General features: G+C 49.1%; 6 protein-coding genes across 6 annotated transcripts; 3 read left to right on the forward strand and 3 right to left on the reverse strand.

The window, feature by feature from the left end:
* Positions 1–2,976: 2,976 nt before the first annotated feature.
* FTJAE_6736 (uncharacterized protein) lies at positions 2,977–5,811 on the reverse strand (the record flags this gene model as incomplete). The annotated part of the gene is made up of 5 exons (XM_037353379.1): positions 2,977–3,269; positions 3,326–4,003; positions 4,068–4,158; positions 4,207–5,525; positions 5,595–5,811. 5 exons carry the CDS (start codon positions 5,809–5,811, stop codon positions 2,977–2,979), a joined length of 2,598 nt encoding a protein of 865 aa, XP_037206167.1.
* Positions 5,812–7,874: 2,063 nt separating this feature from the next.
* Positions 7,875–10,435, reverse strand: FTJAE_6737 (IST2; the record flags this gene model as incomplete). Its single annotated transcript, XM_037353380.1, has 8 exons — positions 7,875–7,937; positions 7,994–8,060; positions 8,110–8,656; positions 8,710–9,150; positions 9,197–9,305; positions 9,353–10,242; positions 10,289–10,326; positions 10,374–10,435. 8 exons carry the CDS (start codon positions 10,433–10,435, stop codon positions 7,875–7,877), a joined length of 2,217 nt encoding a protein of 738 aa, XP_037206168.1.
* A 1,077-nt stretch (positions 10,436–11,512) lies between these two features.
* On the forward strand, positions 11,513–12,590 carry FTJAE_6738 (rhamnogalacturonate lyase C; the record flags this gene model as incomplete). Its single annotated transcript, XM_037353381.1, has 3 exons — positions 11,513–12,033; positions 12,089–12,170; positions 12,222–12,590. The coding sequence occupies 3 exons, from the start codon at positions 11,513–11,515 to the stop codon at positions 12,588–12,590; spliced, it is 972 nt and encodes a 323-aa protein (XP_037206169.1).
* Positions 12,591–12,890: 300 nt separating this feature from the next.
* Positions 12,891–17,484, reverse strand: FTJAE_6739 (mixed-linked glucanase precursor MLG1; the record flags this gene model as incomplete). The annotated part of the gene is made up of 6 exons (XM_037353382.1): positions 12,891–13,923; positions 13,977–14,581; positions 14,637–15,079; positions 15,136–15,350; positions 15,403–15,466; positions 16,275–17,484. 6 exons carry the CDS (start codon positions 17,482–17,484, stop codon positions 12,891–12,893), a joined length of 3,570 nt encoding a protein of 1,189 aa, XP_037206170.1.
* A 473-nt stretch (positions 17,485–17,957) lies between these two features.
* On the forward strand, positions 17,958–18,531 carry FTJAE_6740 (thioesterase family; the record flags this gene model as incomplete). Its single annotated transcript, XM_037353384.1, has 2 exons — positions 17,958–18,062; positions 18,118–18,531. The coding sequence occupies 2 exons, from the start codon at positions 17,958–17,960 to the stop codon at positions 18,529–18,531; spliced, it is 519 nt and encodes a 172-aa protein (XP_037206171.1).
* Positions 18,532–18,824: 293 nt separating this feature from the next.
* FTJAE_6741 (uncharacterized protein) lies at positions 18,825–20,726 on the forward strand (the record flags this gene model as incomplete). The annotated part of the gene is made up of 6 exons (XM_037353385.1): positions 18,825–19,001; positions 19,048–19,131; positions 19,189–19,811; positions 19,915–20,147; positions 20,195–20,369; positions 20,420–20,726. 6 exons carry the CDS (start codon positions 18,825–18,827, stop codon positions 20,724–20,726), a joined length of 1,599 nt encoding a protein of 532 aa, XP_037206172.1.
* Between the last annotated feature and the right edge of the window lie 366 nt (positions 20,727–21,092).

Below are 21,092 nucleotides of genomic sequence, written 5' to 3' on the forward strand. Positions count from 1 at the left end.
TAAACCCACACCAAACTCCCCCATGCAAGACTTGCATTGCATTGACGTCCATTGATGAGTGAATGTTTCCTCCAACGTGGGCATGGCCATGGCCGCGACCAGCACCACTTACGACATGGCATAGCGAGAGAAAAGCCCTCCAGGGGTACAGGCTACGGGTACCGCACAGGATGAGGACGCCAACGCTACGGTTAGCATAATGCTGAACTGTTGCTGTCCCAGCCAAGACTCAGTGGGGTTATGTGGACTCGGAGCAGCTCCCATCAGTGATTGGGTGAGGAAGTGGTTGAAGGTGAAGATGCGACGCGCCGATGAAAGTCGTGATGGGGCGCTTGATGTTTCAGACCCAGGACTACGGGATAGGTTCCACAGAAGAAAAAGAGACTGCCGGGGCACTAAGATAACCCCTGACGCTACAGGTGGCTTTTAGTGGACGGACGGCACGCTACTAATTCTTTATCCGTCGTGGTCTCAGGACATCGACCTTATCTTTTGTTAGCCGTGCCACGTGCTTGACCTGATACTCAGGTCACCTTCAGCTACATCTGAAGATATCAACGACAGACTTTGATAGACACGGCACGGGGATAACTCCCAGGTTGATCCTGCAAAGCCAACATAGAGCAAGGACCAAAAGCAAGAGAACATCTCTAGATCTGCAGACCATTTTCTTGGAGACTTGATGAGTTGTACCAGATCCCTGCAGGCCGATCCTCAAATCATCATGCGTATCCTTCTCTCTATGATCGCCTATTTTTCTGCTGTGCTGTCATGGCTTCGGAGCCGGGGTTTGGTGTTTCAAGCTGTATGCCAATATTATGCGATAACGACAATTCGCCAGTGGACTTCCAATACTACCTACACAAACAAGATACAGTTAGATCTTGACCCTCTTCAGAATCATCCCATCCCATCTCATTCCATCCAAACCTATTCTTGTTCATGCCAGCGCATCTTGTTGGACAGCCCTAAGGTGGCATTGCTGGTGCTCCTGAAGTATTATCTTGTCTGCACGACTCCGGGTTCATCATCCCCTTACTTGAAGTCTTATCTTTGTGTTTCGTACAACATCTTTGTCTCTCGGAGCATATCAGCCTCCGCTGTAGCCGCTTAGGTCGTGGGCGCTTCTTGTATCTAGCTTATCTTCCTTGTTCATCACCTTAAACAATCGACGCCTTTGACCTCGATCCTTGCACGAAGCCGATTGAATTTCCAAGCACGGTGTCACTTGTGTCCTGATCGGAAGAGGGCGACAGCTGAGCTTGTTGTATAAACGCCTTCATCGGGTCCGTGATTGTCGGAGGTAAAGTATAAGTTACTATATCGAGCTGCCAGTCGTCCAACTGAGACTCACCCTTGCCAGGAGGTTACTGTAAAAAGCACAACTGAGGTGACATCGGAAAAAGGACGGTCATGTCACAAAGGGAATGAATGAGTGTCGATTATCGCATTGTTTAATAATTTTGACAAAGCCTTTACCGACGGAATTACCATGTCGATCTCGGAGACGATCTGTTGATGCGGCGTGGCTCATGATCACATTTTGCATTGCTCAGCTTGTTCTCAAGAGGTAGTGATTTTCAGTTGAGGGTGGAGAAGCGCAGAAGTTTCATCGAAACTTCCGATCAGTTGAAGCCTGAAGACCCAACAAGGGCCGCAACGCGAGATAACTCAAGGAAGATCGATACCTTGTCATGAACATGCAAGTCGCAGCCAACCAACAAAGTCGAGACCCAAGGCGGTGTTCCGTATTTAGGACGGCAGAGAAAAAACGGCAACTTTAGCGCGTCTAACATTTTTACCCTCTACGGAATAGGTCCTCTCCTTTCCCTTCTGTCCTTTTCCCCCGAGAATCTTTAGTTGAAACAAACCATTTCTGGGTCGAGTGGAGGTTCATGACTAGGGCAGGAGACAGGCCTCGGGGAGCAAGAAAACAGCAAACCTTGATATAGGGTGCCAAAATAAACTCATCAAAAGCTATCCTAAGTTTAGACTATATTACCTAAGTCTTTTTGTTATTTAGGATCGGGGTTCTGTGTTTTCTTTCCTCCCCTAGACAGGCCCGTTGTACCTGCAGCTGCTGCACTGGAGATCTCTGTGCAACCTAAGTGCAGATGGATGCAGGAGCACCTGTGCACTAATAAAACCCACAGAGCCTCAACTACCTTGCCACGAAGGCTTTCCACATTCATCATACACACATAACCTTACAAAGAAAACCAGAAAATGCGCCATTTACATTATCAGAGTAAACAAGCAGGATCAGGCAGTTCCCGCTTCGATTCTTTCTTCGTTACGCCCTTGTCTACTCGTCCCAAGCGCCTCGTAAACTTTGATCTCAGCGGCAGCTGAACGACAGGGCGGGCATCGTGGCGCTTAGGTCGACCTTGTTCAACTCCATCCTAAGACAAGGTCACCAATGATACCCTCGTTCATTGGCTTTCAATCTTTAACCCATCTTCCGAACTTGACAACGTGGGCTTGTCGTATTATTATTGAGTCCGGCGGTTCTGGCAGTCTCTCAGACCAGACTCTTCAGATATGGAAAAACTATTCCTGGAAGAAGCTGTGGCCTCGCCAAAAACAAGATCCTAACAGTCTTGGCGACAATGAACCGAGCGCCAGACCGCAAGAACCCTTGCTTCGGCGGCGCCTCCTACCTGTTGTTGAACATACAAATCTGAATCGGGCTCGATTTCAAGCAATTATTGAATGGTAAACACGCCCTTCATAGAACCATCACGATGCGGACATGGTCGTGTCGATGCTCGAATTGGGCTATCAGTCAAAATCTACCTGACTTTCTCCAAAAGTAAAGGAGGATATGATCAAAATAATCTACATGATGAAGCAAAACAAATGAAAAGGACTACTTATCCTGGGGTATAGTGCACATACGCCTCTCAACGCCTTTCGCCATAACGAACGCATTTCGTCTTACACATAACATTCCATCAAAAGACTCCTCGATTTTACTTAATTGCGTACGCTTGCACTGCTTGTGATCGGGGTTGGAAGCGACGGCGTCTCGTTGCTGCTGATCGAGCCGGCTACGCTTCCGGGTCTTCCTGCTCGGCTGGCTTTCCGAGACGAGAACCGAGACAAAACAGACAAGGACTTGTTTCTCTCGTTACTCAAGATGCTTGCTCTGTCGGAGCCTGAGTTGCCAAAACCGCGTAGCGTGGCTATGTCAATGAACGCCTGAGGGAAGATTCCTGTCTTGCCCTTGGAATTCGTCCCCGACCAGCACCAAAATTCTTGATAAGCCCCTATTTACGAGTCAGATAAACAGTCTTCCTTGACATTGCTTGAGGGGACAACTTACAACTGACGTTGGTAATGACTTCATCTTTGTCAAACTTGAGCCAGTCGCCCTTGGCTTTGTCCTTCTGGTTAAACTTCCATCTTGCGGTGACTTGGACTGGGCTGGTGCCGTCAATCTTGATCTGACTGGATGGTGGCGGATCCAGCTTAATGATCTCAGTGGGCACTGATGCCCATTGACCGTCGTACCAGCCCATTGCCCATTCTCCAAGGTACTTTGCAGGCCAAGTAAGACCACAGACCCTTGCGTTAACAACCAATTCAAGCGCCGGCGTCCTATCGTACAACAGTCTCTGCCCGTACATACGGCGAGCAGCTTCCTTGCTGGTCGCGGTTGGCAAATACGATATCTCATCAGCCTTTTCAATTGCAGGGTGTGCTTCGACAGGTGATTTGAAATGAAGGTCGTAGTCGTTCTTGTATTCGGCAGGAACTTCAGTCTGGTCGATCACTGTGAATCCTGGGACTGCTGGCAGAGGACGAGGATGGCGAGCCAAATGAGCAAAAAGAGCTTTCTGGCTGATGAAGACAGTTGCGTCACTGGCATGGAGAGTCTTTCCCTGCATGATACAAAACACACAGCCATACAGAACATCATCAGATCGTCGAGTTGGCAAATGGGACTTTTGAAGGAATCGCAACCTATAGCCGATACCATTTTTTATGAAGTTCCCTCGTTCTGTGGTATGATCAGCACGATATTACACGACAAGCACGATATCGAGAGGCTCCCGTGGACTTACCAGCTTTGTTGACATCCAAGTCAATTTCATTAAAGTCGAGCTCAAAGTGACACTTGACACATTTTGCAATTGTCGCTACGGTCGCGAACCCCTACGTCTCTTAGCATCAAATAACAAAAGGGACAAAGAGATGACTTACTGCTTTCACGGTCTTCTTGACTCCCGCACCACCATTCAATATTTCCTTTGCTCCATCGCAAAAGCCTTTGTGAACATAGAAGGAGCTCTGAGGGTTGAGTTTGCAGTCAATGGCAAACGGGTTTGGTGGGTGTTCGGGGATCGTAATTTCAGTTTCCACGGGAATCGGCAAGTTATCGACTTCTGGCACCATGACAGGCTGCACTGGTTCAAGCATGCCCTGGTAGTTGGTTACCGGCGGAGGCTTTACAGGCAGCGGACTTAATTCTGCAGTGCCGAGTGTCGGACTACCATCTGCCACTGAATATGAGGATTCGCGGTTGTCTGTGAGGGGGGTGGTCACTCCATCATGTCGTCCCGAGTCAAAGACAGAACCAGGATTGGTTTCGACTGATTCAGGTCGAGATTGGGGAAGCGAATGTGATCGAGGCGGAACCGTCCTTGGAGTTGGAGAAAGCTGCGAGACATAACCTGAGCTGGCCCTTTCTGAAACGACATCTTCGGGGATAGAGGTGGATAATATGGAATTGTGGCTCGAGTAGCGACCTCGTGGTGTTGGGAAGACACTGTATGTTCGTTCGTACGTCCCGGATTCCATGCCCACTGAACTAACTTGGGAGTCGTTGCTGTACTGAGACGACCGATCTCCTCCCATCTTGAGTGGGCGCGGACGAAGTTCCCTACCTGAATCTGGGCTCAGAGGTGGTGAAACCGGCTCAATGGGTGATTCTACTGGGGCTACAGGCTGTCTCCTTTCGAAGGAAAAGTCTTCTGGGAAATTATTATCGCGTGGCTTCGGTGAGGTCTTGACATTGAAGTCCCATGGGTTACCCGATGGTGGTCTTGGAGGCGGCTCAACTGGTGTGAGTACAGCCTGGGGCGTATGGCTGGGCCTTGGTGATTCAGCATATAGGCCCTCATCCGGTCCTGATCGAGATTGCATCATGCGCCGCAACTCAGCAGTAGCTGCTTCAACCGTTGCAGGGTCATTGCTAGAGCGGCTTTCGGCGAGCGAGGAAGCGCTTCGGGGAATATCTTTCTTCAGATCGGAAAATGGGTATATCGGCGGAAGAGGAGGTGCATCTGGCGAGATTGGTCTTGATTGTGACCCGGACATTCGAGTCATGATGGAGCGGCTGTCATGATCATAGGGAACCTCCAGCTTGAGGCGCATGAGAATATCGTAAACCTTTGGCGCGGCCTTCCTCGAGAGGGCTTGTAATTCGGCGAACTTTTCAGGCTCAAAATCGTCCAATTCAACGTAGTCGTCGAATTCCCAAAGTAATTCGTTGAGCTCGGTTCGGAAGGCAGCGATTTCGTCTAGGTTGGCAAAGTCAATCAATGTCGATCGAAATAATAAGGCGGGCTGAAGATGAAATGGCGACTTACCATTTTCCTTGAGAGCATCAAGGAAGTTAGAGCCATATTCGTCGAGGTGTTTTCGACATAGGGGTTCAATTTTCTTGAGCGCACGCTCGCCTTCTTTTGTCAGGCTCTGAGAGGCTTTGAGCATTGTCTTGTCATCGCCAGCATTTTGTGTAGCCTCACGACCCTTTTCGACAATGTCGCGGAAGGGCGCGATGACAAGGTCGGCTACATCATCCATGATGAGATCAAGTAGTCGAATTTCGTGGAGAGGTTGACTGGAACTTCGGAAAGGGATGTTGTGGTGAAAGAGTATGTGACAATGAATGAGGTGGGCGTGTAAGTCAATATGAGGGCCGAAAATGGGGGGCCGAAGGAATGAGGAGGGGGATCATCACACGACAGGGTGGAATTGGGTAAGGCAACCACAACGGTCATGAAGCGACTAAGGTTGGGAACTAAGGTTGGAAGAAGAGGAAGAAGAAGGGAACCAACATGGGGATGCTGCATCTATAGGATTGCCATGGCCATGACCATGACCATGGCACGGCCTACTAACATACATAATGGCCTGGCTGGGCATTCACCAGGGCACACTAGCACCCACTTGAGCTGAGAGCTTGAATCGACAGCAGTGCAGTAGGCTGCAGTCAGTGATAGTCCTAGACCTAGACTAGGGCCCTTCTTTGTTGCTCATAGGGCGATATGGCGTCTGGGCTGTCTGGTGTCATGCGGCTTGAGAGATGCGTGTACTACATGATAGGCCGACCGGAAGCCGGGCCCCGGTGAGTGCAGTGGGAAATGGTTCTATCCCCGACGACCTAGTGCGAGTAGTTAGGGGTCCCCCGAGCATTAGGGACCTGTTTTCTGGGTTCTCGAAGCAATTGTTGTCTTGAGAGAGTTGACTTGAAGAGACGGGGCGAGTTGGATGGAACTAACTAGTGGGGGTTCGAGAAGACATGGCATGGGCCTCCTTCCCTTCAGAACGATAGAAAGGCGGAGTTGCTCCACTTGCCGCTGCCCACGTTGACGGATCTACGCAACGGGATTGGGGGACTCTCTATGGCCTCATGCACCAGATTATCATACTCACTCACTAAGTAACTATTACCTCTAGGCTCTAGCAGTGGGATTTTTTAATCAAATTCTGCTCGGTCGATGCTCTCGGTAAAGTTTAAGTCATGATACATAGCCAGGGGAAATATATGACTAGTCAGAACAAGACATCTTGACCGAGAGCTCCTTTGGGTCAGAACTGATGAAGCCGATGCAGTAGTCAGGTACCGTACTCAACAGGCCAAGTTACCAAACCAGCGACAGGATAGTCGGTGATTGCGGATTGGGGGTTCAGAGACTCGTATAGCGGAATTATTAACACAATGAGCGATCAGATTACCGATGTTTCTTTGTCCCTGCTTTGTCCCGTTGCCTTGCGAGCAATTCACCATGTTTGTAGCCTTAATAAGACCCCATACCCAAACACAGCACAATGTGGACCACGGCGATCATGGAATGGGGTCAAGAAACAATGCAGGCCCGGATATGGTCCTGACAGCGCTGATCATCCAAGGCTTTAATCCATCAGAATGGATATCATCAAGGCAAACTGCATCTCATGATAGCCTAGTTAGCCTTGCTGTGGGTGATCTGAGACATGGGCTACTACAACGGGAGCACCCTAAAGTTTGTGAACAATATCTTCTAGAACACAATCACAGCGTTAATAAGTTCTTATCAACGGCCTGGGCTGAACCTTGTTTTCCGCCTAGGAGTTCATATCATTGCTGTCATGATCGCCCAGCAAACTGGCTTCTCACAGTCAATGCCCGACCACCCTCCAGATACGATACTGTAGATTCAAGTCGATCAAACAAGGCACCCAAGCCTCTTCCCAATTGCCTTGCTCTGTTACTCACTCCTTCGCTCTAGACTTTTCAGCTGCGGCGTTGTCAAGGAAGCGATCTTCTTGATGCGGCACAGCCTCCGCCCTGTCAGAGTGACACACGTGCGTTAGCGGCCCTCTGTATCATGAATGCCTCGCCCTGTGGCACGTGTCTGCCTATTTTGATCTTCATTCTTCGTCATGGCAGAAGGAAATGATAAGATGATACAAGCGAGAATAGACTTTCAATTGAACGGGGAAACACTCCTTTCACCAACAAAGCAATGTTATCTCTTCCAAACCATACCAATCGTGAGCTCATAACCGTTCGTTTACCGTAACCATCATTCCATCTCTGCCAACCTCTTTCCATCCTCCAGATTCTATCCCATTTTGCTCCAGGCCTCAGTTTTCAACCCACTTCAGGCGGCCTTCATACTTGGCACAGCAGATTTGGCCTTTCCGTTCTTCTCCGCGGCAGCTTTCTATATAAATGGTTAGCTAATTCTCAGCCGTGAATCGTGAATCATCCAAGACTTACCTGCTGCTCAATCATTCTGCGTCCGACATCAATGGTCTCATTCATACCTCTCTGGCGTTGCCAGAACCTGTGAAATTCATCAGTACGCATCGAAATATCATTTAAAGTCCACTTACGTCTCCTCGGGTGTTCCGTGACCTCGGATGGAAGTCTGTCGGGCCTCCTCCTCCAAAGCTTCGCGAGTAATCTTCTCACTGTGATCAATGCCTGGAACCGAAGACTCTTCTGATGCACCTTGACCAATGTTCTCTTCGAGAAGCTTCCTCTTCATCAAGAAACGCTCCTTGCGCTCCTTCTGCACGCCTGGGCTGTCCAACTTGCTGAGAACAAAGCGGACCGCCAGTTGGACAACCAGGTAGAAATGCTCAGCCAAAAGAATGCTAAGCAGCAGACCCCAAGCCTTGAGAGGCGATGGTTCACCATGGTTTCCGTTACCTCGGGCGCCGCTGCACAAGTACACAATAGCAGAGCTAGTGATACTACCGAGCCAAGAAATAAAGCTCAGTGCGGTCAACCAGGGCCCGATTGAGTCGGTTCGCCATGGGATTGGTCGTCGGCTGCTCGTGGCAATCTTGAGGGCATCGGATCTCAACTCAACCCAGTTGTTGACGAGGAAACAGCAAGCTGCAAGTGGCCAAGCGACCGAGAACATGGAGACATAACCTATGCCCAAGGTCAGATATTAAGTTTCACAAACATTTCCAACGTCAGCTTACCAAACTGCATGACCATTTCACGGTAGTCTCCCGAGACATCATACGTCTCGAGAGCACTCTCCTTGCGTACACGCTCAAGGAATTCGGCTTCCTCCTCGTGGTCGTCCTGAATCTTTGGCTGGGACTTGAGGGCCTTGGCTTTCTGGAGTGCCTCTCGCTTGAGGTAGGGTACCACAACCTCGGTAGCAAAGTTTACGATCTGAGCCGTAACTGTGAAATAGAACATCTGGTTGCTGATTCGAGCAGGGTTGATCTGAAACTCCCTTGTCGGAAGCGGCTTCTCACTGAAGGTGACAACCTGGGCAGTCTTTCTCCAGAATTCGAGGAAAGGTACCAGGACATGGCCGAAGGGAATGTAGACGAATGCTGTGAAGAAAAGAGCCATGTAAGAGGTCATGAAGTTGAGGACAAATTGCTTCTGAATGAGAGCAGCATCGTGTGCTACGAAGGTTAGCTTCGACTAATTTGAAATGGTTAACGTTCATACCATCAACAGTAGCATAATTCTCCATTGAGTTTAATTTCTCAGCAGCGCTCATGAGCAGGCTGGAGATAGTAGGAGTACCCAGAACCAGAAGAATAGTTGGCAAGAAGCCCTAGTAACCAGTCAGTTATGTTAGTGAGAGCATTCAGGTCAACTTACCAGATATTGCTTGCCAGGACCATTGTAGACTTCATTGATGAAGACCTCAAGGGAGTTGCAGGTCACAATCAAAGCACCCAAAGCAATAACACAGGCCAGAGCAAAGGGGATTTGAAGCAATTGAGTCTTGATGCGCTTCATGGGCTCATATACCTTAACAACTTCGCCAGTGACAGGGTCCTCAGCTTCGCGATCCCACTCAAACTCAGGTCTCGCCTGCTGGATACTGGAAACACCCCGGACACCCCATTGCACGGCAAGGTCGACTTCTTGTTTCTTCCAGTACTCGAGAAAAACGACAGACCAGAGACCGCAGAGCAGGGCATAGAGAAAAGAGAATTGTCCGAGCAGAAGCCATGCGACAAAGCCGAAACCAAAGGGGATGACGAGGAAGCGGAAGTAGGATCGCAGGAAGGCGAAGTAGAAGGCAACGCTTTCACCAAACTTGTCTCGAATATCGTCGATGTCGCTCTGCTCCAGGATATACTTGCTGCTCCATTTCTTGATCCAATCCTTGTTGAATTTGTGACTGTGCAGAGGAAATATGGACTCAACGTATTTCCACTTGGCATTGGACGGAGTAATTCCAGCACCACCTTCGTTACGCGGCTTCGTTATCATGAGGTAGATCAAGCGCAGGCGCTCGGCTTCAACTACGGGCTCATCCTGAAGGGCTTGTTTAACGTCGTTATGTGGGGCCGAGACTCGAACGCCGTGCAGCCAGTCGGCAAGGCGGGCGCGGTAGACTTGCTTCGCGAAGAGATCGGGGGAAGCGACTTTGACAAAGACGAGGAGGGAGTCGTTGTCGCCGTGACGAACTTCGGTGGCTAGACCAACGGTGGTGAGGGCCTGGATGAGCTGGACAAAGCCGGCTTCAGCTTCTGCGCGTTCTATGGTGTGTTAGTTGCGTGAGGGTCCCTGAAGAGTATTATTTACCTGAGGGGGGGACCTTGTAGTGAATGACAAAGTCGACGCTGCATTGTGTTAGTTCTGCTCGATTGAATACTTGTCTCGTGCTGACCCAAAGTTGCTTGTCTGGCTCTCATCGCCAGATTGGCTGTACAGGTCCTTTAGATTGGACATATTTAGCAGAGGTTGACCATATGCTATAACCTAGAGGAGATGTTGAAGGAAGAGAAGCAAAAGAGGAGGGGAAGGGAGAGAGGAAGAGGTTATCGACACAGAAACGAGACAAGACAAGATGAGACAAAAGAGCAAAACAGGGCAGGGCAGGGATATGAAAACTGATATGCAGTGTATTGAGGCATCCAATCCAATGAGGTTGGGTCGATGACGATGGGTACTGTAAAAGGTTGGAGAAACAAGCTTTAGTTAAGATCCTAGCCCAGCTGAGGGGAGCTTCAGCTTTGCAGCTCACTTTCACTGTGCTGTAGTGGGGAGATTGGCACATTAGGCGACGTCACCACACATTTTGGCCAAGATATGATGCATGGCAAGGATATGATAGAATTACCTTGGTTACCTTATATATAGTAGCCCAGCTGCATATGATATGATGCTATTCACTGAAATTATATATACTACCTAAGTTTTGAGTATACTATTACTCTTCATCGATACTCTGCTTCTTTTGCCACAACTTGCTTGAGAGGTTACCATAGGTATGAAGGTAACTGAAGCTTGGAGCATGCCAATGGCTTTCACATGTCGAAGAGTTGGCTCACTTTGACGACCTTTAGTCGTGGGTGCGCCTTGGAACTTTTCAATGAGAACAATGATTTATGAAGAGGCTCAATGTCAATGGTCTCTCATTTATCAATTCCGATATTAACACTCGATACTTTTTTTGTCTAAATTGTAAATTGTAACCTTCTGTAACATTTTCTCAAGGCCATGGGGTACATAAAGAGAGGTAGGGATGGGTGCTGTCAAGTTAGCGTCACTGTGGGGTCGTTTATAGCTGGAGCTTTCGTCACCACCGCCCACAGCTCATGGCTCATAGCTCTTGTATGGTCACTCCACACTATTCTTACCTTGAGCTATCACAGCTACAGCCTACAGCTCATCATTAGCTATAGCTCTCCACTCCCTCACTCACTCACTCAGTTACTGAGACGCCTCAGTTTGTTCCTCTCATCCAATTGAAATCTCATTCTCAACTCTCCTAGCTCAAACTCCCTGACCTCATACACGCCCATCATGGGCCTCCTCTCCTGTATAGGCCTTCGTCGCCGGAATCAATGGGAGCCCATGACTCTCCTCGACCATCTCATCTCATCACCTTTAACATATCTCGCGTTCCTCTTCTACCACGCTGTACTCCTCCTCCGCGGTCGACCCTTTCGCCCACCGCGTGACAAGCCTGCCATTCGCGTCGTCTGCATCTCCGACACACACGATCTCAAAGTCGACATACCCAACGGTGACATTCTCATTCATGCAGGAGACCTTACAGATTCCGGCACCGTAGAAGATATTCAGAAACAGCTTGGCTGGCTTCGGGAACAGCCTCATCCTGTCAAGGTCGTCGTTGCAGGTAACCACGACAGTTGGTTCGACACCAAGAGTCGACATGAGGAAGATGCGCGCTCAGGTGCTAAGCCTAACATGGAGGGCCTTCATTATCTTGAGAGCGGCTTGACTGTGCAAAAGATAAAGGGTCGAACCGTCAATATCTTTGGTGTTCCTGATATTCCAAACATTGGTCCCAAGGAGTTTGCGTAAGTCTATAAAAGTTACAGCTATACCGTGATAACTAATAGAATGATGCTTTAGCTTCCAATATACTCAAGATAAACACCCTTGGTTGAGCAAGGTACCTCCGCAAACCGACATTCTTATCACCCATTGCCCTCCGGTAAGCCTCTCTTGTTCGAATGTGGCAACTTTTCAACTTACACACGGTCAGAAACATCATCTTGATCTTGGTCTCGGGGACAGCAATCTCCTCCGTGAAGTTTGGCGCGTAAAGCCCCGTCTCCATGTCTTCGGCCACGTCCACTTTGGCTACGGTACAGAATCAGCCTTTTTCGATACCTTCCAGGAGACTTACGAACGTATCATGTCACGGCCTCGTCGCGGTCTGATCCGAGACTTCATCCCTAACGAGGCGTGGCTGGATTATCTGCGTCTTGTAGCCCAAGGCCTTCATAGCGTGGCTTGGAAGTGGCTCATGTCAGGTCCTGGAAGTAACAATGGTAGTCTTATGGTAAATGCTGCGCAGATGAATGGCAACTCGGGCAAAGTCAAGAGTAGGGCAGTTGTTGTTGAAATTTGAAATACCAAGCAAGCAAGTTTAAATATATACAAGGTATGTTTTCAACTCCGAGTCACCTATAGCCTCCGAGAACTCAGTGGAAATATCTGAAATATCATCTTATTGGTATTATCGTGCATTAAGCTCTAATATGTCGTGACAAACAAAAGGAATATCGACTATCGTAGTTGAACAAACATGTACCCTTTCCAACCATAATCCAACATGTCTATGTTTTTGTATATCCTGTACATTTCCAGTATTAAGTCCTCATGAAGAGAAGAACGGATGAAACAAATATCAAATCAATACCAAGGGCGCCTAAAGAGATAAGGCCAGAATTGCCATGGCCACAATCGCAAAGTAAACGAAGAAGTCATCGACTCTCGATGAAGCGCTTGAGACCGCGGCTGGCGCACCCGATGCGCCCGGCGTTGGTGTAGCTTGAGAAATCGGTGTGTTCGGCCTTCCAGGGGACGGTACAGGCAGAATACTCATCGTCTCAATGTCTGATACAGTAAGGACAACCGTGCGTCGCAAGGTTCTTGTCTCGGTAGAGACGGAGTTCGTTTCCGTGCCATATGTGACCAGTTGGGTTGTCAAGTATGTTATCACGATCGTCGTTACTTCAGGGCCAGCATTTGCATTGCTTCCCATTCCGGTTGGCACGATAGGAGGAATTTCTCGTGTCTGATCTGGGACGACTCCTGCAGCCGCATTGCCGGTTGCTTGGGTTGCATTGGTACCAGCACCAGTGACGGTGACGGTGACATGGACGGGCACAGTCAATGTGACTGTATTTTCACCATTTGTACCACAGCCGTCGCATTCAACAACCTTCGTAGCCATTGCGGGCTGGATTAAGGTGGGAGTATCGCAGTAGTCACACAGTGAGTAGCTCATGGTGACGATACTTTCTTGAGGTACAAGTGATCCGGGGTTCGTTGGGAGCACTGTGAAGAAGGTGATCGTGCTTGTGACAACTGTGTCGGGGATAGCTTGTGTTGCTTCAATAACTTCGCCATCAGACAAGCCACCTCCTCCATTAGCAGGCGAGCTGCCTTGACCACTTCCACCAGTTGGACTTGACGAACCACCGGCGGCGGCAGTTCCATCAACACCGGGGCCCATGCCAGGTGGAACATCAGGCTGTCCAGCGTCGCTGAGGTCGGCATACACTGTGAGTAGGATGTTGTTGGGAGCGTCTCGGCGGAGAGGAATGCTTCGTTTAGACCTTTGAGAGACCATACCACCACAGAATTGATCATCGTTTCCAGGACAAGGGCGATTGCATGAAGACTCGTTGCGCAAAGCACGGGTATCGGCGTCAAGCTTAGAGGCGCAGTAGCAGGTTCTATAGAAGCAGTCAGTTGAATGTTGTTTTGCGTTTCGATTTGAGCCACTCACCCTTCAAAGAGACCGATATAGGTCAGGCCGTTACAAGCTTCAATGCACTTCTCGATGGTCATATCGTCGCTCTCAGCTTTCTCATTGAAAGTCTGGAAACCAGTCTGCGATCCGAAACAACCAAGATATGCATAATCATCAATCTTAGCTGGGTTGACTGAGCTTCCACCTGTAGCAACAGGAAGAGAGCTAACAGTTGCACTATTGGTTCCAGAGCCAGGAATTGTGACCTCGACAGAAGAGATGCCTGTCAATGTTGTTGTAGTTGTGGGCTCTGCTGTTGTGGATTCGCCTTCCTTGGGCTGGGGACGAGTGATGACGGCGGTGCTGTTCGGGAATCTAGTGTTCCCTGAGATTGGAGTGTTGGGGCCAGGAGTGCTCGCTGAAGGGATGGAGATCTCTGTAGGTGCCTCGCTGGTTGATGATGGGACAACGGGCGGGACATCTCCTCCCAGGCGAGTGTAGACATCGATGTAGCTAACATCAAAATAGGCGTCTTGGAAATCCAGAGGGTTGTTTGCAACATATTCACGGCAAGTTGGGGCGAGAGCTCGGCAAGTTTCAGAACTTCCCCAAGTTCCCTCGCCATAATCGCCGCAGAAGTTCTAGACAAGTCAGTTAGTTCAAGATCCTCAGTTCATTATCGTGGGAACCACTTACAATGTTCAGAACAATCCTCATGTCGTTGAAATATTCGTCAACGTTGCACTTTGAACCACCAAACAGACTCTGCGGAAGTCCCCATTTCTTAGGATCAGGTCGTTTGGCTTCGATATCAGCCGGAATTGCGCCTCGTGGGAAGTGCCAGATCGAGATATACTCTGAGTCCCACTCCATTGCATAGACACCACCGCCGACTGCGTTGAAGCCATCACCGTAAGAGGAAGTGTCACTTGCGGGCGGGGTGAAGCCACATCCAACATTGTCTGTACCAACAGCACAGTCCAAGCTCTGGGGGTTTCCAGAGAAGAGATTCGAGTCTGCGGGGTCTAGCATGCAGCCATCGGCCGTGTGTGCAGACATGATATTAGTGTAAGCCAAGTTGGCGCCCTCAAGGATATCAACTTCGCCATTGTTGGGCCAGTTGGCACCGTATGCCCAGACTACATTCACCATGTTAGTTCATCTTCTACTCGAGGGATAGTTTGGGGGATCATACAGGCTGGCCAAGTACCACACTGTGAAATGGGCATGTGTTGGAAATCTGCGATGAACAATCCATACTGATAGGATTCCTTGCTTTCAAGTCGAACACTAGGTCTTCCTTCGTTCAGACCAAATTTCCGAGCGGAGTCGGGTCTAAGTCGAACGGTATTGCTGAAAGGATCCACAGAGTATAAGCCATATTGCTCGGCACCCTCTAAGTCTTGATATCTGTTATGGTGTTAGTAACAAAAGAAGCCTAAGACGAATAAGTCTTTCTCACTGTACGAATCCATTCGACAGATCACGGCCATTGAACCAGTCGAAACCCGAGATGAGAGAGTCTCCTAAGAAGGAGGTGGTTAATGAGTATGCCATCGCAGTTGACGACGGATATGATGACAAAAAGACAAAAGTAGAAGAGTTGTCTGAAGAGGATGAGTCGTTTCATGTCGAAAAGCCGCGGGCAGCAGTTCGTCTTTTAATTCTTTACGGTCCATTGCCTTACACGGCGAGCACCACCCGCATATGGAATTCGGTAGTGGTTGGCAAACGTCTGAAAGCATACGCATTCGAGGTAGTCAAGAAGTTGTGACGCTATCCTAAGACACCACGAGATTCTATGCTGAGCCAATAGCATCACGAGGGGCAAGTTGGAGAGAATGCAATGCTTTCCATCACCTGTGCATTGTCTGCAGGCTGGGGTCGCATTTCGCCTTGGGGAGCATGACGTTGATCTCTTTGTGCGCCATCTTATACATTCCATTTCTTTGACTCTCCGGCCAGAGTGTGGCTGGCCTCTGAATCGCCTCACGGCGGCGGAGATTAAAGTGAGACATTGAGCGGTTGGCGTTGATGATAGCGTGTCGACACAGGTAAATCAGACGTTGAGTGAAACATGGAGACGCGCATGCATTCCAAAGTCGAGAGATGCAATTGCGATAATGAACCGCATTAAGATGTAGTGAAGCTGCTTCAATTAAAATGGTGAGACATCCAAGTCTCCTGGGTATCGAAAATTGCACGCCAACACTTTGAAAATCTCCAACTCGACGCATGCAGTAACTTATACTGTAAATGTCAACTTCTATACCATTATCCGCCTTAAGCCTTCAGTTCCACCCAGAACCCTTCTGCCTGTCACTGCGCATCTACCTTGACCACTCTCCCACTTGCCCTCGCGTGACTCCATAAAATCCTCTTGTTTCTGATGCTGGCCCTCGATCCATTTGTGGATACATGTATAGCAATAAACGACGCCGGTTTGACAGGCTGTTGGAGTGACGATCTCATCGACGCAAATAGGGCACAAAGCCGAGTCGCTGGGAAATGGAATCGTGTAGACAGGGAGCAACGAGGGAGTGGCGATGGGTGCATCTTCTGCTGAAGGGATTGAGTCTCCCTCGTTTGACCCTTCTTTCTTCACTTCTGGCTTCTTCTTGCCGGAGCCTCCCTTGCCATCTGCCGAAATCACAGGCGGGGGCAAATCAACACTTTCGGTCGCTTTTCGTGAAAGTTGCTTCGCAAAATCCGACTGATACCACCATTCCAAAAACTTGAGGGCAAAGATACTTGTCGGCAGCAAAATCGACAAGCTTGACAACACCCGTGGGCCCATCTCACGGGGGTTTAACAACGACCGCCACCCAGGTCTGTGTCCTGTCTCGGGTGTCTGTGTCAAAGCCTCAATGGCCTTGTAATCTGCACCCGACATTCTTCGAATACGTGTTCCTATCAGCCACAAGAGAGGGCTGTGGTATTTGCTCCCGTCGAAGAGGTACGCCACATTGAAAGCAAGCATGGCAAAGTAATAGCCGGCATTGACGCTCGGGTATATGTTCCTGAGGAACCATCGGTAATAGTATAGGAATCGATCGCGAAGAGTCGGGTTATCTGGCATCCGCGTGTATGCCGCACCGAGAAGAGCTCTTGGCGCATTCACCTCGTAGCTTTCGTCAAGTTTCCGCTTCAGGTAAGGGATTCCTACGATGACGAGAAGATTCTTCCAGACGTCCCGGGTCGTGAGTTTCAGTGTCTCGCGCACAATATCGGGCGATGACATGCTCGCGCGTGGCACTTCGGCATGGAGACCCTTTTCGCGCTTGAGGCCGTAGAAGTTCTCTGTGAAGGAGCCGCCCCGGGTGCGCAGGTAATGCCGCTCAACGAGCAGCATGACGCCAGCATATATCTCATCGAACGAGTTTAGTATCCTTAGAAGATACCGTGGGTGTCGATGCGTCGCAATGGTAAGTAGGTAGCGGAGGGTCGGCGGGAGGAGGGCGTTGAGTTGTTGCTCAGAAAGGACTTCGAATAGAGACGGTTTCTGTTCGTCGAAGGTGCCCCGAAGGGCCGTGACAAACTCCATTGCCTCTAGGATATGCCTGGAGGATGCGGAGGATGAGTGAAGGAGTGACAATGAACGGTGATGAATTCAAGGTTGAGGATGAATGGAGATCAGCTGCGACAGGAGATCTTTAGTGGAGTGGAATTTGTTAGTGACCCCGGATTACTGTGCAGCTGCGATAACGGGTGAAGTGGATCCATCTAATGCGACTACGACATCAAGCTCAGGCTGGTAGGCCGATGGAAGTGCCTCGGCTTCTGGGGATCATTAGCTGAAACGGGGAATAATCAGCATCAAGGTTAGCGTTTACAACGGACCGAGGTATCGTCATTCAACTGGTAAAGTAAAGGCAAGCCAGATGTCAATTTCATTGTGATACCCCAGGTTTTACTTTTGTATCTTTTTGAAAGGCTCAGGCCATTTGCTGTTATACTGGCAATTCATAATCCGTCTTGATTTGGTGACTGCAATAACTTATACATTAAAAGTCAAACATGTCAGACAATCACCGCAAGACCTTGAAAGAGGGCAGTCCAGAAGAAAGAGTCAAAACCTGGTTACAGCTTTCGCAAAATGATAACGGTCATTCCAAGCAAGGAGTAAGTCCTTCACTTGTTCGTGTTCGTCTCGGATGTTGACAATAAACAACCCTAGGATTGGATGAACACCCTCATCCCTCATCTCCAGCTCGTGTCTACCAATGCTGAAGGACCTCACCCATCATGTGTATTCTCGTATACAGTTCAGCCCGATAATTGCAACAGGCTACAGAACCTGCACGGAGGTTGCGCGGCCACACTCTTTGACTGGTGTACTACATTACCCCTTGCCTTGGTGAACAAACCCGGCTTCTGGCAGCATATGGGCGTGAGCAGGACACTTAACGTCACATACATGCGACCTGTGCCCGTTGGAACAGAGGTATTGATCGAGTGTTCGATCACTCAAGTCGGCAAGAAACTGGCGTCTCTTCACGGAAGTATGAGAAGGAGGTCAGATAATCTTCTCCTAGCTACAGCTGAGCATGGAAAAGTAAATATAGATGACGATATTAAGGCTAAGATGTAGAGGAGGAACTCATGATAAACACAAGAAATAGATAAATCATTTCATAATATATATATTCTGTTATTAGGTGTTGAATACTATCAAGTAGATTTCGCTCCAGGGTAAGCTTCCGAACGACAGCCCAACACGGCGTAACCCCCACACAAGCTCCGCACGTTACCTTAAGTCCGATGCCATGTACACGCCGGAAGTAACGTCAGAACCCTTTCTATATCGTCATTACGTGGCAGCCTCATCTCATAGATTCATATTCTCTCAAAGACAACACAACCAAACCACAAGATTATCACACAATGGACGCTCCAAACGCTGCGGCGCCGATTCTGCAGCTTCCAGCTGAAATACTGCATCACATCCTACAGTGGATAGCCCCAGCCGATCTTGTTATACTGCCCCGCGTGTGTTCAGCCTTTCGTACAGTAACAAAAGGGAACCACAAATTATATCGAGATGTCTATATGAACACGCTGGTATGTATTCCCTGACGGTTCTCACAAATGCTAACAAACAGTTTAGGATGAACCAAGTAACCCAAGCCTTGACTACGAGCAAGAGATTCATGACTTTGTGAAGCTTGAAAGTATATGCGACAACCCAGAGGTAAGACAAGATAAGAGATCCATGCTTCCGTTGATGTAAGATCTAATGGACATATAGAAATCTGAGCTCGAATTTGTACATGACACAGTCACTCGTCTGCTCAAAAATGCTTCACCATCTCACGATGAGGCCATCAACCTCTCCAAGACCCATGCGCCATCGCGCAATGTCGCTCACCTTCAAAGTCTTTTCTCTCGAGACGACACTGCCGAGGCCTTCCTCCAGGCTTCATCGCTTTTCAACCGCCTGCGCCGCGCACCCACGCGAGACAGTGCCCCTGCGCCCACCTCATGTGATGACGGCTACCGGACTCTCCAGCAAAAGAGCGCCCATCTCCACTGCCTTTATTCGAGGCCTATCCTCAACGTTGGTCGGCTCCGATCTATGAAAACGTATCCCTATGCTTGCTCCAAGGTCTACGACTTGCGCCAGTTTACTCAGAACACAGGATGGGGCCCGTTCCAAGACGATGGCACTTTCAATGTTGACTGGGAAAAGGTGGAAGCCATTCTCATTGTTCTAGGCCACAACATTGGCGCAAGACGCCAGATTGTACGAATATTCTCAGAGGTTTGGGACAGCCCGTTCTCGGGTTCATTTCAAAACAGTTTTATGGCTCCTCCGCCTCGTGACATTACTTCACTCGAGGCCCGCGACCCTTATGGAGTCACAGGCACATGGTACCGCGTTCGTTGGCCCAGGATACTCCCGTATCTATTTTCTTCTCCCATGAAATCCAAGCTGACAGACCAGGTTTCAGATTGTGTGCTTTCTTGATTATAGCGATTTCTTCGCTTTCAACTTTGGTGACCCCGAACTACTCGTCACCTCCGATGCGCCGCGCCCACCACTTGATGTGGGTGAAGCAACTCGCCTTATTATGATGAAAGTCAATGTTACATCTGTAGAAGAACCAGGCCCCGAGGACGGCCAAGCGCTGCCAGTAGTTCACTTCCGTGGTGTTTCGCGTTCTTTAGACGATTCTTTTGATGACAATGCCAACTCAAATATCCGAGGTAAGTAGATTGTCTCCCTTACCAAAAGTAAACTTGAAAAGGTTCAGCCAGAGCTAACATGAGAACATTCAACGTCAAAGGCACTGTTCGTCTGACAAAAGAAGGCGAAGTGAGATGGACAACATTCTCCATCTTCCATGGTGTCGAGCGCTGGCGCAGTGAGGGTGTTCAGATTGGAGGCGTACGCTCCGCTCGAGGCGTCGTTGGAAACTGGTTCGATAGGTATAGCACCAAACACTCACCTTCTAGTAATCCACTAATGCCGAGTGCAGTGACTACGATGTTCACGGACCTGCCGGCCCCACAGCCTTCTGGAAGGGGGCGACCCTCGCTCAAGTCGCAAACATGGAGGACGACCTTCTGCCAAACGACTTCTTCTTGCCATACGGCGCTCTGATCGACATAGACTCCGAGACTGATCCGGAGGGAGAAATGCCGTACACTGGTGAAGATGACGAAGATGAAGATGAGGATGACGAAGAGATGGAGGCTGCAGCAGGAGAGGAACTGACGGCCCTACTTCACGATGCGAACTTACCTTTAGAGGAGAGTCTCGCAAATGGCCATGCCCTGAACTGATTGATTTTGGTACAATGGCGTTTGAATTTGTCGTGGAAAATATCTCATGAGTTGACGAGTCCGTTCACCTATAACTTGATTTTACACAAACAACTGGCGCAATTTTCTTCTCAGGACATTCCGCTTGAAACCATCATATTGTGCAAAACGACACAGGGGTATTCTAAAATGCAAAAGCAAGAAGCCGCATACTCCATCTAAGCAAATCATGCCGCTGAGTCCATCATATCTCATACCAATTGTAAATCCTCTGTATCCATGCGCCAATATCCTTTTATATCCGTTGTAAATGCTATTCATCCTCCTTCAAAGGACGAAGGAATATCGTTCACTTGCCGTCATAGGCATAGCCCAGCAACTCGTACA

The sequence above is a fragment of the Fusarium tjaetaba genome (assembly GCF_013396195.1).
Source record: "Fusarium tjaetaba strain NRRL 66243 chromosome Unknown NRRL66243_c0000132, whole genome shotgun sequence".
NCBI lineage: Eukaryota > Fungi > Ascomycota > Sordariomycetes > Hypocreales > Nectriaceae > Fusarium > Fusarium tjaetaba.